This window comes from Trichosurus vulpecula, chromosome 4 (assembly GCF_011100635.1).
Source record: "Trichosurus vulpecula isolate mTriVul1 chromosome 4, mTriVul1.pri, whole genome shotgun sequence".
Lineage (NCBI taxonomy): Eukaryota > Metazoa > Chordata > Mammalia > Diprotodontia > Phalangeridae > Trichosurus > Trichosurus vulpecula.
Genome location: NC_050576.1, coordinates 345,425,841 through 345,441,242, shown reverse-complemented (window position 1 = coordinate 345,441,242; position 15,402 = coordinate 345,425,841). Strand labels below are relative to the sequence as shown.

General features: G+C 37.0%; 1 protein-coding gene across 1 annotated transcript; it reads left to right on the top strand.

Moving 5' to 3' along the window:
- Positions 1–1,808: 1,808 nt before the first annotated feature.
- Positions 1,809–3,686, top strand: LOC118848130 (eukaryotic translation initiation factor 4B-like). The gene is given in 3 exon segments (XM_036756889.1): positions 1,809–2,774; positions 2,777–3,301; positions 3,303–3,686. Coding segments are annotated over 3 exon segments (1,827 nt in total). The 3' UTR covers positions 3,639–3,686.
- Positions 3,687–15,402: the final 11,716 nt, after the last annotated feature.

Here is a 15,402-nt window from a genome sequence, read left to right as displayed (position 1 = left end):
AGTTAGGGGTTTCAGAATTTGACACTGACATTCCTATAGATCCTTGTAGGATCTCTTTCAGATAGTGCCCAGTTGATTTTTTTTTTCAACTTCTACTTTTCTCTCTTGTTCTAATGCTTCAGGACAATTTTCTTTAATTATTTCTTGTAGTATTGTATCAAGATTCTTGTTTTTTGATCATAGTTTTCAGGTAGTCTTATTATTCTTATGTTTTCTCTCCTTGATCATTTTTCCAGATCAGTTGTTTTTTCTTATGAGCTGGTTCACATTATCTTCTATTTTTTTCATTATTTATATTTTGTTTTGTTTTTTCTTGATCTCTTATAAATCTTCTGTCTTCACCCTGCCCAATTCTAATTTTCAAGGAATCATTTTATTCCTTAAGATTCTAGATCTCCTTCTCTAATTGGTTGACTTTCTTTTCATAATCTTCTTGTTTTTCTTGGATTGTTCTTTCTTTTTTGTTTTTCCTCTTATCTCTCTTATTTGATTTTTAAAGTCTTTTACAAGTTCTATTAATTTTTTTTTGAGTAGCTGGCTATTTGATTTTACTCTTTGGGGTATAAGAGGATTTCTTTCCTACAGTATCCTCCTCTGAAGATCAGCCCTGGTCCTCTCTATTTCCCATAGTAACTCTCTATGGTATGATTTTTTTCTACTTTGCCTGTGCATTGATATATATATATATATATATATATATATATATATATATATATATGTGTGTGTGTGTGTGTGTGTGTGTGTGTGTGTGTGTGTACATATATACATATAATTTATACTTATATGTTTATTAAATAAAAGTTTACATTTATAATAAATATTTATAATAAATAAATATAAGCATGTAAATATATATAAAAGTTAGTTCTATAATCATCTGTAGTCCTCAGGTATGAGGTATGGTATCTCTGGCCTCAGATCCTCCCTCTGATCTGGAATTGGAGCCAAGTTCTCCCACTTCCTGTAAGTGCCCAGAGTCAATGTAGTCTCTGCCCCACTACTTCTACACTCACTGAGCATGTGCTGGTTCCTTCTTGCCCCTGTTACATCTCTGCAGCACAGGTGGGTTTGACATTCCTTGTCAACAGAAGTTCCTTTGATTTTCCCCAGCTCAGGTACCTAACACCCCTCACTGTCCTGGGGCTAAAAGTTCTTACAGCTGGAGCTGAGGCAGCCTCCCAACCCAGCTAACTCCAGGGCTTGCTACTTGTTTAAGTGGACTCAGGACCTAGCCTGGAGTTGTTTACTCTTCACAGGGATCAAGCTTGATCCTTGGACTTTTCTTCAGAACTTCCCCAATTGCCCCAGGAGGACCCTTGTTCTGTCCCTACTCATTTATTTTTACTATTTTATATTCAGCCTGAGGCACTTTTTCCCCTCTTCAGTGGGCAAAAATCTTGAAAGCTTGGAATTTTCTGACCTACTCCACAATCTTCCTAGAATCCTCTTGCCAATTTTATTTTTTAAGGAATTGTTTTCTTCAATATATTTTTGTCCTTCCTTTTCCCAAGCTGTTGATTCTCTCTTTCCTGTCATTTCTTTTCCCATTTTTCTTCTGTCTCTCTTATTTGAAATCCTTACTGAGATCTTCCAACAAGGCTTTTTGGGGTTGAGGCCAATTCATATTCCCCTTAAGTTTTCGGATGTTGGTATATTGACAATGTTGTCCTGTGGGTTTCTGTTTTTATCTTTCCTGTCACCATAGTAATTTTATATGGTAATGTTTGTTTTTTATTCTTGCTCATCTTGTTTACCTTTTTCCTGGCTTTTAAAGTTGCTCTCTCGGCGGTCTCTCTCCCTCTCCCAATATGGCGGCTTCAGCTAAAAAGAAGAATAAGAAGGTGAAGACCCTCACCTTGACAGACTTCCTAGCTAAGAATGGTGGCACCGGTGGTGGAGGAAGCACCTTTTTGTCCAAACCAGTCAGCTGGGCTGATGAAACTGATGACCTGGAAGGAGATGTTTCCACCACTTGGCATAATAATGATGACGACATGTACAGGGCACCTCCAATTGACCGTTCCATCCTGCCCACTGCTCCTCGGGCTGCTCAGGAACCCAATGTTGACCGGAGCCGTCTTCCCAAGTCGCCACTCTACACTGCTTTTCTAGGGAACCTGCCCTATGATGTGACAGAGGATTCCATCAAGGAGTTCTTTATAGGATTGAATATCAGTGCAGTACGTTTGCCACGGGAACCCAGCAATCCAGAAAGGTTGAAAGGTTTTGGTTATGCTGAGTTTGAGGACCTGGACTCACTGCTCAGTGCTTTGAGCCTGAATGAAGAGTCTATAGGCAACAGAAGAATACAAGTGGATGTTGCTGATCAAGCACAGGATAAAGACCTAGATGATCGTTCCTTTGGCCGTGATAGGGATCGAAATCGGGATTCTGACAAAACCGACACAGACTGGAGGGCTTGCCCTGCCACAGACAGCTTTGATGACTACCGTCCTCGAAGGGGTGATGATAGCTTTGGAGACAAGTATCGTGATCGTTATGATTCAGATCGGTACCGTGATGGTCCACGACGGGACATGGACCGATATGGAGGCCGAGATCGATATGATGAAAGGGGCAGCAGAGACTATGATAGAAGCTTTGATTCTAGGATAGGCAGTGGCAGAAGAGCATTTGGTAGTGGGTACCGTCGGGATGATGATTACAGAGGAGGAGATCGCTACGAAGACAGATATGATAGACAAGATGATCGGTCATGGAATTCAAGAGATGATTACAGTCGGGATGATTTTAGGCGTGACGACAGAGGTCCCCCCCTCCCCAGAGACGCAAACTGAATCTGAAACCCCGCAGTGCACCCAAGGACGAAGATTCATCAGCTAGCACTTCACAGTCTAGCCGAGCTGCCTCCATCTTTGGAGGAGCAAAGCCAGTTGATACAGCTGCGAGGGAACGAGAAGTAGAAGAACCGCTACAGAAGGAACAAGAGAAACTGCAGCGTCAGTTGGAGGAGCCGAAACTCGAAAGACGGCCCCGGGAGAAACACCCAAGTTGGCGAAGTGAGGAAACTCAGGAACGGTCAAGGACAGGAAGTGAATCTTCACAGACTAGGAATACAGCTCCATCTGGCAGAAACACACGAAGGAGGGAGAGTGAGAAATCCCTAGAAAACAAAACATTCAGCAAGGAAGACGACTCTCAGTCTCCAACTTCCAAGCCTTCTAAATCAAATCAGCTTCCCTTAAAGGTGATGCCTGCACTCCCACCAAAGGAAAATGCCTGGGTGAAGCAAAGCTCCAATCCTCCTGCCCGATCTCAGAGCTCGGACTCTTCAGAGCAAGTCTCCCACAAGTGGTGGAGGAAAGGTAACATCCCAGCAGTCTGAGGAAGGACCAGCTAATATTTCAAGGAAAGCAGATGAAAATAAGGTAAATGGGGTGAGTGTGCTGAAAGGCCAAAGTGGGAACTCCAACTGTGGTCCAGTGGATGGAGGAAGTAAAGACCATTGGAAGGAGCCTGATAGGAAAGATGGCAGAAGAGATCAAGACTCAAGACCTGCATCTGAGCCAAAGAAACCTGAAGAAAATCCGGCCTCTAAATTCAGTTCTGCAAGCAAGTATGCTGTTCTCTCTGTGGATGGGGAGGATGAGAACGAGGGCGAAGACTACAACGAATAAACCTCCACATCTTGTGCTTTCTCCCCATCTCTCTCCAACCTGAAACAATCGAGAGCAAATCAAACCTCTATCCAGACAAGACAAAATAAAACTCACCATCTCCTGGAGACCTTTCTTAACTTTTTTTTAAAGGAAAAAAAAGGAAAACAATGAAATTCTTTTGCAGGCTGCTGCAGCCTTTAAAGTATTAAACTAACTGGAGAAATTTCCAACCAGTGTAGTCAGAGAGAAAAACACGTACAGCTTTTTAAAAGAAAAGTTCTGGTGTGTTTTAGCAGCACCACATAACTGCCTGTATGATTAGTGCCTAGGGTCCTCCTTTTAGCAGAAACATTAATAATATTAATGAGTTGGTTTCTGAAAGCTGGTTGGGCGATAGGAGAGATACAAGGAAGGAGGTGGGTTTTCTCCCTCTTAATTCTGGCTACCTTATTATGGCATATATGAATTCTGAAACATTATCTGAATAAAACTTCCATCCTTGAAGGTAGGATAACTAGTTTCTGAAGTTATTTTAGTCTCCAGGAGGCTGCCAGCTGCTCCTCTCATTTAATCCCAAGCTGTTGGGGGCCAGTAAGGGAGGGAAATGCCATCCAGTTTTACCCCCCAAGGGGGTGGTTGGGAGTTGGTGCCAAGAGGACAAAACATACTACTTGGTTACCAGATGCAGTGGGAAGGGAAATCTGGGTCTGAGGGTGATGTAAATCCTTTTGGACCAGATAAAGTGAAAAGTTAGGAATGTCTAGGAAACACAAGCAGTTATTTCTTGGAATGTAGGTGTGGGAACTTCGAGATTCATCCATAATCTATTGCAATCCTGAATCTTAGAATTTTCGGGCCTTAAGTACAGTTAAAGTCTTATGTACTTCCCTTACTATCCACTCCCCTTTTCTGCAAGTCTCCCAACTAACCTCTTCTGTTTATGTCACGTAACAGGTCATTTCTTGGGCCTCAGATACCAGGGAGCTGTTAGGTGGGGAACTGAGTTGCTATTCTAAAGCAAAAGAGCTTCCCATTGCTCCTTTTTAACCCCTCTTGCTACTCTTTGTTCCTCACTCTGGTCTGTGGCAGCACCAGCTTCCTTGATCCCTTGTGAGCACCAGCAAACTGGAAGACGTGATCTTAGGAGGTGAATAAGGAATGGATTGACAGAGGCGACTAAATTGGTAGCCTTTCCCCAGCCTTTTTCTCCATTCATTTTGATGATTGATGTTTCTAGGAGTTGTCCTTCTCTCCACTGGAATCCCACACTAATATTCAGATTTATTATGTGGCCTAGACCAGTGTGTGGCTTTTTATCTTCCCCTGAGAGAATAAATGATGGTTGTAAGAGAACTACTCAACAGGGCATTGGTTTCTGTTGCAACACAAAAGACCATTGTATTTGATTTTATGTGCAACTTTGTGAGGGCCAGCTTAGTGTAGATACTTTCTTCCCCCTTCACCAAATATTAGCACCTATGAGAGGAGGATGCCATCCCAGTCTCCAATACTTGCACAGTTCTTCTCCAGGCACTCTTAGATGATTCCCAGCCTAGCCAAGTCGATGAGATTGTATTTGTGTGGCTGCAACAGTGGGTATATTGAATCATTTTATAAGGTGGAAATAAAAGATAGGCAAATTGAATAAATTACTAAATACAAGTAATTGGCATGGATTTGCCATTAGCTAGGAAGTGGACATTTAGAAGGCCTATCCAGACTTAAGCAGTTAACAACCCATTTGCCATAGGTGTTGATAAGGTAGGGTTTGCCCTCTTCATTTCTACTATCCTTCCAAATAGTTGTATCCAAGAAGCTGTTCTCTCCACTTCCCTTCTTGCTCCCTCTGTTAGACCAGGTACAAGGATTGATTTGCATCCAGCACCTGAAGACATGTAAAATTTGTACAAAGATATCTTCTATGAAAATGATTTGTAATCTGTAGACTTACTACCTGGGAGATGTCTTATGATATAAAATCCCCATCCTTTGGGCTGTGGGATTTGGTGGTGTTCTTTTTCTGGATTTTTTGTTTTGTTTTCTCCAAATAAACCTAATCTTTAAAGTTCAAAAAAAAATAAAGTTGCTCTCTCCTTCTGGAGCACAGGGGTCACTGTCCCAAGCTTCTTGTGCTATTCCCCAGGTGCTGGCAGCTGGAGGCTGTAGGGGTTTGGAATCTTATCTTGTGCTACGTTGGGGTCCCAGTGGTGGTTTCTGGCATGTGTTGAGGCCAGGTGGGGTTTTCAGCATTTCACTATGGCTACATTGAAGCAAGTTGGTGTCTGGCCCCTGGAACATGCCTGTTTGCCCTAGGTTTCACTGAAGCACCTGGAGGTGTGGCAGCTGGAGGACACCTGCCCAACTGGGGCTTTGCTGAAGCATTAGATATTTCTTCTAGCTGGGATCTTCCGGTTTCCCTTATATGCTAAGGTACATGGTGGTAGTCATGGCGGGGGGGATTTCTTTGTTTTGATGGTTGCCTGCTCCAGCACACTGGGTCTCAGGATCTCCCACTGGTTTTCTAAAGTGGAACTTGCTGCTGGCTTTCCTGAGAAAGTTTCCTGTCCTGCAATGCATTTCCCTTTTGCCCTAGTGAGACAGACCTTTCTTGCCAATACTCCAAGTGTCCTGGGCTAAAAGACTGCTCCTGGCCCCACTGTTCCTGAAGGTGTTCTTGGGCACTATTTTGTTGTTCTATTGAGGTGAATATGGGAGAGCTACAGCAAATTTGGCTCCCAGAAGTCCCCCTTTGCATATTTTCTAAACAAAATTCATTTTTCTCATCCTCATTTTAAGTTTTCTTCTTCTTCTTCTTCTTCTTCTTCTTCTTCTTCTTCTTCTTCTTCTTCTTCTTCTTCTTCTTCTTCTTCTTCTTCTTCTTCTTCTTCTTCTTCTCCTCCTCCTCCTCCTCCTCCTCCTCCTCCTCCTTCTCCTTTTTCACCTTCATCATCATCATCATCATCATCATCATCATCATCATCACTGTCATCATCATCTTCTCACTATTCTACTTTTTTTTCCTTTGATTCATGGTTCTTGTACTTAACTATTCCTTTTGCAATCTCTTCATTGCTTATGGAATCATAGTTTCTCAGGTTCCTAATACGAGTTCCCTCTTTTAAGTATTCAATCAAGAGTTACATGCTTTAATCAAGAATTTTAAGCTTTATGGATAGTAAAGGAACCATTTCACCAGAGATATTTTATAGAAAGTGTAATTAAAAACAATTTCAACACCAACTTCATTTTATAAAAGAAAATTATAAAAAAAGGAATATTGCTTAAATCTGACCACAGCATGTGGATAGCTTGTGTATATCATAGGATAGCAAAGTTACTAAGTAAAACATCTTTTTTCCCCTGCCTCTTCACATATATAAAGTTTTTTTGTTTTGTTTTGTTTTTTGTTTTTTTCCCTAAGTCACATTTACCTCTGAGGGAATGACTGAAGAGGAATTCTACATTACCATTTTGACCCAACCCTACTTGAAATTTCTTGATTGGTAAATGACTAGATAAATTATTAAGACAATCAATTTTATAGTGCTAATTTAAACAAGCACTTATGATGTTATTCATTTCTCTCTAGTCTCTGATCTTGACTCTCCAGAGTTCTTTTTTCTCCATTCTCCAACAACTTTCTCAACCTAAAAGTTTCCTTTGCCATGGTATTCTTATATTGATCTTCTGTCCCTGCAAGATCCACCTGGAAACCTTTTAATATCATTCAAACTGAATTACACATTACACAACCTCTTCAGCCTACACCTAGAGTTGACTATTCATTTATTAGGAAGCTAAGCTCTATGATTTCCAGTGTCACCTTGAGAGGGTCACAGCCTCTCTGTTGTGAATATAAAATCTACATTATCCAGCTCATTGAGTCACTGTAAGCATAGTATACCAATAAGTGACATAAAAAGATGAACTATTTTGAAGGTTAATGCTTCAGTTTTTTAAAAGAAAAAAAGGATCTACCAAGAAAGGAAAAGATATAATTTTCACAAATGCAATTAGAATTTACTTAGCTGAAGGAGTTGATAAACAAATATTCTATGAATACTGCTTAATTCTGTTAGTACATCCATCCAGTGAGTAACAAAAAAATCTTTACAATATTTTTTTCATAAGTAGATGACACTCCAGATATAAGAAAAATGCCTTCTTGGCCAAAAAAAAAGACTAAACCTAAGCTAGGACACTCAAAAGTATCCTTTAAATTTTCTTCTCCAATATTTCTTTTCAAATAAATTTTGTGATTATCCAAATCTTAAGAACTTTTTTTCATCACAAAGAACATATATTACAGTTATGAGTTAGTCATTGAATCTTAGTGGGGAGAGGGGACAAATATCAGAAGTAGTTCAGGTTTGAAGACAGCTAAATCATCAGAGACATAAATGAGGCCTGCAGAACATCTGTTTCTATTTATTGAGGCACCAGCCATTTCCACAGGTGAGCTATGGTGCTTATGATATCTAAAATTTATACATTTAATTTTATTGCCTTTCTAAAGTTTGCAGCCTTCCTAAAACAAACATAGCAAGACTATAAAGGGGGAATTCTCAAGTCCCATAATTACTGGTTAATAATGAATTAGTTAGCTGTACACATTATTCTCCTCTCTACCCAATCACCTCAAAATTGCTGCAAACTATATCATTATTGTTTATGGTCAGGCAACTGCTCAAGCCTCAGGGCTTTAGGACCATCTGGTCTAACATTCTCACTTATCCAACTTCATGGCTATAGGTGAAAAAATCACACAAAGTTCCAGAGTGAAAGAAAAGAGATGAAAAAGGAAAGAGAATTTTATGGTTTCATTTTGCTCTTCCTCTCACCATCTCCATTTGCCTGACTTTAGCTTTCAAACACTGGAATTTTTAAGGCAACTACCAAGAAAAATAGGTGTCACCATCCTTGTCTTATTGGTTAGTTTTGAATTCATTATTCCTTCACATCATGAACAATGTTTTCTCTATGAACATTCTTTTCCTCTGCCGTTTTTAACTGTAGTAATGCTAAAAATGAGGAAACGTAGATAAAATTTTAAGTCATATCAGTGCATGTGGTGATACTTTACTAGAAGATGATGTGGCAGGGGCTAGAGTAGGTTTACAAATTTATTGCTTCATATCTTCCATGAGATGGCAAAGCTAAGTAAAATTAACAGATGAAGATTGAAGGGGGAAGAAATTCTTGTTATTGGTTGTTTTATTCAAGTCATCCAGAAAAGACATGATTTAAAGTTTTTTTTCCAATAGTCTGAGAAAGTACTAATGTAATTTGAAGCAGGTAGGGAAAAATTCAAAATTGGGTCAGAATCAGAGCTGATAAATAGAAGTCGGCCAACACAGATCAAGAACAAAGTTTATGTACTTGTCACAGTAGTTGATGTACTTGTTGTAGCTAGATGCTGGTGGCCTGTGTTAGATCTTATTCAATGGTATGGATAGGTATTAACAATCAAATACTCATTTACTTTGTAGTAAATATTTTCAGTTTAAGCCCCTGTCCTGTGGACTGAAGTGGTAGAGAGGGAAATGTGCCCCTTGTATTAGGGAAAGTTTTTGCTATATCATCACAGTAAATATCCTTTTATAAAAGCTAAATTATTTTAATTGATAAAAATTATGTAGGGGAACTAGTAACTGACATTCAATGATATGAAGGGGATAATAAGTGTAATTAGTCTGATAACAATGAGAATAGTTTCAAAGTGAAGCTTAAATCAATAGCCCCCAAGCTATATGCCTAGAATTTTGAATGAATGTCATGGGAAAATGTACAATAAATATCATATTGTTTGCCTTCTCGAAAGGCGGAGGTAGTAGGGATAGAGAGAATTTGAAGCTCAATTTTAAAAAAAATGTTAATTTTTTAATGTAATTAGGAATTATTTCACAAAATAAATAGAAATATATTTTAAAATATTGGGGGGAAAACTCACTGAATAACATTATGTTTATATCTATCTTTAATTAATAACTGATCTCTGTAGTTGTGGCAAAATTCAGTTTACATTAGGTGAAGTATAGATTTTATTGTAGCATCAATGGATAGACAGGCATGAGGAGGGGAAGTTGGGGTAAAGGAAAATCTTTTCTTTGGATTTTCCTCAACTTTGCCTGGGTATCCTCTGAAATGGATTTGGAACAAATCTTTTTTTTTTTTCTTTTTCCTTTGTTTCTCAGAAGCATGTTGGAATTTAATTTTTACTTTGTTCCAAATAAAGGCATGTAAAATCTCTCCCCTATGTTCTGAAATTCTTGCCTTTATACAAATTCTAATTTCTCACAAATTCTAATTTCTAATAACCTTTATTGATTTGAGAGATTGTACAGGACCAGTTTTGATTAAATTGAAAAGTGTTCTTATTTGAAAAAGGTAATTATTTTATGTAAGTGGGGTACACAATCCAATCCCACCCTTATGTTTAATGTAATATAATTTTTTTTTCTTTTTGTTCTATAAAAATAGTGATATTGCTACACCATCCAAGGAACACAGAGAAAAGTAGTCATCTTTGCCTTCCCCTCATGTCTTTCTCAGTTTTCACCTGACAAATCTGAAAAATGCTCATCATTTTCCTAAAGATAAAACATAATTTATTAAATAATTATGATGTGCCTAGCATGATGCTAAGTACTGGGGATATAACTAGAATAGTGAAACTATATCTTTCCTGAAGGAGAATGTATTGTAGTGGGGGAGACAATTAAAAGAAGAAAGAGTTGTTTTGGTTGGCTTGTTTGTTTTCTGTGAAATTATAGGGATAGTAAACAGCACAGTTGGTAAGTGAATTAATTCTTTTTTCTTCTATTTGCAGTAGCTGTAATGCTTTGATTGCATTTCTGGATCAGGAAGGTGGGAGGTACTCATGAATGATATGCAAAAAAATAGCTGAAATATAAAAGGAAGCATTAAATGGGTCAATAAGATTTAGTGGATAATTGAGACATTCACTAACTAAGATGTAGTAGGTGCAATGGCCAGAATTGTAGAGCTGAAAGGATTAGGCCCTCTAGGGTATTCCCTCTTGTCTGAAGCAGTATGGTAGGAGAAGAGGGAAAAAAAAAGATAGCAAAGATCTAAAGTATGGCTAGGGAAATAAGAATAGAGGGACCACATGAGGAATTCTGTTATAAGTCTATGTTGTTACTAAGATATTTTATTTTTTATAGTGAAGAAAAAAGTGCCATGGAAAGACCTCTCATAGTAATCATTTTTGTCCTAAATTGGCTTGTTGTTTGCATGGAAGGAGCAATATAGTGCAAGACATACAAAAGACAACACCAGGTAAATTTCTGTTTCTAAACACTGAGGTCTATGACTTTAGAAATAGATACTGATCTCTGGCTTATAGATGCCTAGAAACATGAATGTGGTCCTACTTATGTTGGTGAATGTATTTTGTTTCTATAATTTTTAGCAAGGTAGACTATATTAATTAAGTAATTTTATATTATTTCAAAGTTTGTAAAGTATGTGCATATGTCAACATATACAGATATGTTTATATGCTTATGTATGTATACAATCCCATGTGAAATATCAACTAAATACCCAAAATGGAATAAATCACAATCTATACTCAGGAACTGATGGTGCAGAAAGATATAACATCTATCTTCCAGGGTCATTATCTGAATCAATGAGATAATAGTTGTAAAGTGCTTTGCAAATTTTTAAGTGCTATGTAAACAATTTTGTGGTTGTTCAGTTGTTTTGAAGTTATGTCTGACTTTGTGAATTCATCTAGGGTTTTCTTGGCAGAGATAATTGGGTGGTTGCCATTTCTTTCTCAAGCTTTTTTTTTTACAGGTGAAGAAATTGAGAGAAATAGTATTAAGTGACTTGCTCAAGGTTACACAGCTAGAAAGTGTCTGAGGCCAGATTTGAGCTCAGGAAGATGAGTCTTCTGACTCCAGTCCCAGAACTCTATCTACTACATAACCTAGCAGCCCAATATAAAATAATAACTATTGTTGATATCATTATTCTTACTAGAAATGATCTTAATAACAATCAAGATTAATGATGATAATAACCCCACAAAATTATATATGAGAATTAGTTCTTATTCTTAAAGAATAGTTATTATTATTTATTACAATTTTTATTATTATCACTAAGAAACTATTACCCAAGAGATAAAATAAATGGAAATATCACAATTAGAGAAATAAAAGCCTAATAGAAGGAATGATGTTAAGAAAGGAGATATATTTTTCACTTCAGTACTTGGATGATGTAATAGGATAATATTCCACAGGTGCGGATCATATTGATGACTTTGGCTCCCTGAGAACAGCAATAATTTTCACCCATTTAAACGATATTTTTTTTATTAAAAGCTCAGGTTCAATAATATACTCAGTTAATTTTGTGCTCCATGGGATTTGAGATTTACTTTACACCATAGTTTCTTTGACTTATTTTCTGTTAATAGCATTCAGTGTCATGAAATTTAACAAAATGGGTTAACAGATCAGCTTCTCCCTTAGAATATACTGCTTTGGGAAAGTATTACTAAAATCTATGCCTCACTGTGTGACAATATATTGTCCATAACTAAAAATATTTAGGAAAGAAAGTATATTTAAAGGTTGCTTTTTAAGGTTCATCTTATCCCCAAATCTTTTCATTTTATGTATTTTATCTGACTTCATCATCTGGATATTTTTCTCCTTAGAGCCCATCTTATTAAAGATGGAGATCAAAGTCACCTACATTTGATACCAGTCAATGAATAAACATGTATTTAAGATTTACCATGGGCTAGGCAATGTGCCTAGGCACTGGAGATATAAAGATAAAATGAAACATTCTCTGACCCCAAGTAGCTTCTGTTTTATTGGAAGAAATGAAATGCATACATTCCCATAGTACAAATATATTCCAATTAAGTCATGGAGACTGGTTCTGTGGTTTTCTGAACTTAGATAACTCATTTTGTTGAAAAGGTAGAGGAACTCCCTCTATTACTGCAAGTGGAGACCTCTGTTACTTACAAATAGTCTTAGAAGGTTTCCTTGAACACAAAGATTAAGTAATTTGCTGAGGGTTACACAGCCTGTTTGTGTTAGAGATGGAATTTGAACCAGGTCTTCCCTAGGCTGAAGTCAAATCTCTACTATTTACACAAAAGTGTCTCTCATATATTGATTACAAACTTAATGCAAGGTAAATTTAAGCTGGTTTTATTTGGAAAGACTTGCTGTAGTTGATGTCATTTGAGTTGAGATTTAAGGAAAGCAATTCAGGAATTCCAGAAGATAAATTATTAAGCAAAGGCCAGGAGAAGGAAAAAGAATACCTATGTAAGCAAGAACAATGGGCCTCTTTAGCTGTTACATAAAATGAACAAAAAGTGTAATGTCTGTTATGCCAGAAAGGGTAAACTGGAATCAGAGAACCAAAGCTTTAAATGAAGGAGGAGGTTGCATTTAGACGTGAACTTTTCTTTATATATAAAATATTGCTTCGCTTCCTTTTTATCCTCTTTCTCTGATCATCGTGCTCTTCATCAGAACCAAACAGGAAACAATACCAATAATAAGGAAAAAAATCTGTACTTGAACTTTATTTAATAAGTAACTTGGAAAAGGAAATTTTTTTGAAGTTAACTTGATATGTGAATTTCTAAATGAAAAGCCAGAATGTCAGTAGAACACAAGCTCTGGTTTTGTTGAAAACATAGCATTGGAGGAGATTGGGCCAAGAGATGGAGAGAAGGCATAGAGTTGCCTAAGCACTTTTCAAAACCCTTTCAAAAAACTTTAAATAACACCTTAAAACAAATTTTGGTGTGGCAGAACCCACAAAAGTACAGGGCAAAACAATTTCAGCGGCTAAGACAACTCAGAGGGTCTACAGAAAAATTCTGTTGAATCAAGGTGAGAGGAGAGGACAATCCAGAGCAAGCCATGCCCCAGCAAACCAGCAATAGGCCTTGGGACAATGGATTTAATGGTGGCAGGGGCAGTTTTCTGATCTCTCAGACAAAAGACAGTAAGGAGGTCAGACAACTGGTCAGAAGGAGATTATAGGGGTCTCTTTATTGGCAGCAGGGGCAAGGTTATCTTGCATTAACCACATTTGGATCTGGGTCACACTCTGAGGCAAACACAACAGAGCTTGGGGTTAGAGGAGAACTGGACCTTGGTCACAATTCCAGGGTACAAAAGAGTGCTCGTCATCATTTACTGACCTGAACACAGAACAGGAGAGTGGTAAACACACCTCTCCTTGGATCATATCACTTTGAAAGAACCAAAAATTCACAGGTCCCCGGAATTACCTCTGCAAACAGAGACTAATAAAACCTGAGTCTTGGAACAATGTCTCCTCCATTCCAGGAGCAGAGCTCCACTTTAAAACAGAGTTAAAAAGTCAAGAAAATAGGCTAGAAAAAACAGAAGAATAGAAAAAGACCCTGACTATAAAACATTTCTATAGTGACAGTAAATATCAAAACACAAACTTAGAAGAAGACAGCACAGTCAAAACTCCTACATCCAAAACCTCAGAGTAAAATATAAATTGGTCTCAGGCCATGGAAGAGCTCAAAACAATTTTAAAAATCAAGATAGAGAGGTAGAGGAAAAAATGGGAGGGGAAATGAGGATGATTCAAGAAAATGAAAATTGTGAATGCAAATCATTGAAGATGAAATTAAAGCCATAGAGTAGCCAAATACCAGCAATAAGTCCATATGTCAGTGAAACTAAGTGAAATGATATTTAACAATATGTAATCTACCCAGATTAACAGAAGAGGAAATACAATATTTAAATAACCCTTCAATAGAAGAGGAATTGAAAGGACTATCAATGAGCCCCCTTAGAAAAAATCCCTAGGACAAAATGAATTTATAATTGAATTCTAACAAACATTTAAGGAATAAGTAATGGCAAAATTATACAGCATAATCTATTTGAAAAATAGGTTAATGAGTGGTGCCATTTTCCTTTTATGACACAAATATTATTTTGATGTCTAAACCATGAAGAGGAAAACCAGGGAAAAGGAGGCTATTTTCCATAAGGAAATAATTGAAAAATTTTAAATAAAATACTATTAAGGTGATTGTAGCTATATATCACAAAGATCATGTACTACAACTAGGTGAGATTTATTTCAGGAGTGCAGGGCTGGTTCAAAATCAGGAAAACTATCAGTACAATTTACTGTATCAATAATAAAAGGAACAAAAAAACCCATTATTATATCAATAGATTCAGGGAAAAAAATTTACAAAATATAAAATCCATTACTATTAAAAAGGTTTGAAAGCCCAGGAATAAATGGAGCCTTACTTAAAATGTTAAGTAGTATCTAAAAGCCAAGAGAAGACTTATCTGTAATGGAGATATATTTGAAGATTCCCCAATATGATCAGAAATGAAGCAAGAATGCCCATTATCACCACCATTACTCAGTATTGTATTGCAAATATTAGCTATTGCTACAAGACAAGATGAATAAATCAAAGAAATAAAAATAGGTAATGAGGAAATAAAATTCTCACTTTTTGCAGATGATACAATGATATGCTTAGAGAATCCTAATCGATCAATTTAAAATTAACTAGTTGAAAAATTAACTTTACTACATTTTAAAGAAATTTCATTTAAGATAATTTTATGTGACTGATGATTTTTTCCATCCAAATTAAATTAAATTATTGTTTTTTTGAATTAACAAAGAATAACTTGAAAAAGAAAGTAAAAGTAAAATCATTGTAACCAGCATATATAGTCAACCCCCCCCAAATTTA